This window comes from Austrofundulus limnaeus, unplaced genomic scaffold, assembly GCF_001266775.1.
Source record: "Austrofundulus limnaeus strain Quisiro unplaced genomic scaffold, Austrofundulus_limnaeus-1.0 Scaffold118, whole genome shotgun sequence".
Classification (NCBI taxonomy): Eukaryota; Metazoa; Chordata; class Actinopteri; order Cyprinodontiformes; family Rivulidae; genus Austrofundulus; species Austrofundulus limnaeus.
This window is the reverse complement of record NW_013952520.1, coordinates 1513760-1515392: the sequence shown is the minus strand read 5'-3', so window position 1 is coordinate 1515392 and position 1633 is coordinate 1513760. Positions and strand designations below refer to the sequence as shown.

The window sequence follows — 1633 nt, the reverse complement described above, 5'->3', positions numbered from 1 at the left end:
GTCCAACCCCTCTCGAGGAGACTGGTTCCAGAGCCAGAGCAGTGTGTTGAGGTGAGTCCAACTATATCCAGTCGGAACCTCTCAAACTCACACACCAGCTCAGACTCCTTCCCCACCAGAGAGGTGACATTCCACGTCCCTAGAGCCAGCTTCTGTAGCCAAGGATCGGACCGCCAAGGTCCCCGCCTTCAACCTCTGCCCAACACACATTGCACCCAACCCCTACGGCCCCTCCCACAGGTGGTGAGCCCATGGGAAGGGGGACCCACGTCTTCTCTTAGGGCTCTGCCCGACTGGGCTCCATGGGCGAAAGTCTGGCCACCAGGCACTCGCCAATGTGCCCCACCTCCAGGCCTGGCTCCAGAGTGGGGCCCCGGTGACCCGCGTCCGGGCGAGGGAACACTGAATCCATTTATTGTGTTCATCATAGGGGTCTTTGGGCTGCACTTTGTCTGATCCCTCACCTATGACCTGTTTGCCTTGGGTGACCCTACTGGAGACATGAAGCCCCTGACAACATAGCTCCTAGAATCATTGGGACACTCAAACCTCTCCACCACAATAAGGTGGCAGCCCAGGGAGAGGCATCTAAACCATTTCTCTTTATACTCAAGATAAGAAACCAAGCAACTGYTTTGTTTGAGAGATTATGCTTTGAGCTTGTTTAGAACAAAACACTACTGTTGGGAGAATATTTTACATACATGGTGCCTTTTATTTTCAAACTTCCATTGTAGCTTTTTTTGTTTGTCTCAGGTTTGTTGTTGTGAAACTAAGTTAAATTAAAAAAGCAAATGCCTCTCTCTCTCTCTCTCTTTGTCTCTTTCTCTCAGCTTTTCAGTGATGTAGCCTACAAGGCCAGAGATCGGGAGGACCTTATAGCTGGCATAGATGAGTTTTTAGATGAAGTGATTGTRCTTCCACCTGGAGAATGGGATCCTAAAATCCGCATTGAGCCACCGAAGAAAGTCACCTCGGCTGACAAAAGGTTGGTATTTCTCTAAGRTCACGTAGCTGTTCTTGCACAAAGAGCAACATGTCTGCAATGGTTATCTGCAAAGCCACTTGTTTCGTCAAAGATCCAGGCTTAAAAGCAAAATAAATACTTGATTGAAAGCGAGAGATAAGAAGTAATCATGCCTCCATGCCAGCACTAATCAAAGTTTACAAGGATGAAAAGCCTTTTTTTTACCTCCGCCTTTTGTTTGTGTGTGTTTTCTGTAGAAAATCAGTCCTTTCCTTGAATGAGCTTGGACAGATGAATGGTACAGCTGAAGGAGGAGGAGGTCTCTCTGAAGACAAGGAGATGCCAGAGCAGCATGAGCTTGGAGAAGAGCTGGCRTTTACCGGACGGTAAGAAGTTCAGGCCACATGGGGGAAACTGCTGACAGCTGTGAATCAAACACAACCAGCACGGGGAACAACATGCTGACTGTAAATTTATTCTTACTCAGCAAAGTACCTGTAATGATTTGAGCAAGAAACAGCAACTTACAAAAAGTGCACATTTCTTATGTTAGAAATGGAGCAGAGTCAGTTCCAGCTTTGAAAATGTACAAAAAAAATCACATTTATCACACAACATCATGACAGGTGTGTGTGTGTGTGTGTGTGTGTGTGTGTGTGTGTGTGT

General features: G+C 47.0%; 1 protein-coding gene across 1 annotated transcript in view; it reads left to right on the top strand.

The window, feature by feature from the left end:
• The window catches only part of slc4a5a (solute carrier family 4 member 5a), a gene marked incomplete in the record, with an annotated part of 59064 nt that overhangs the window by 31649 nt on the left and 25782 nt on the right, over nucleotides 1-1633 (top strand). Inside the window, 2 exon segments of the mRNA XM_014014716.1 lie at nucleotides 834-988; nucleotides 1225-1353. Of these exon segments, the coding sequence (XP_013870170.1) occupies nucleotides 834-988; nucleotides 1225-1353 (284 nt within the window).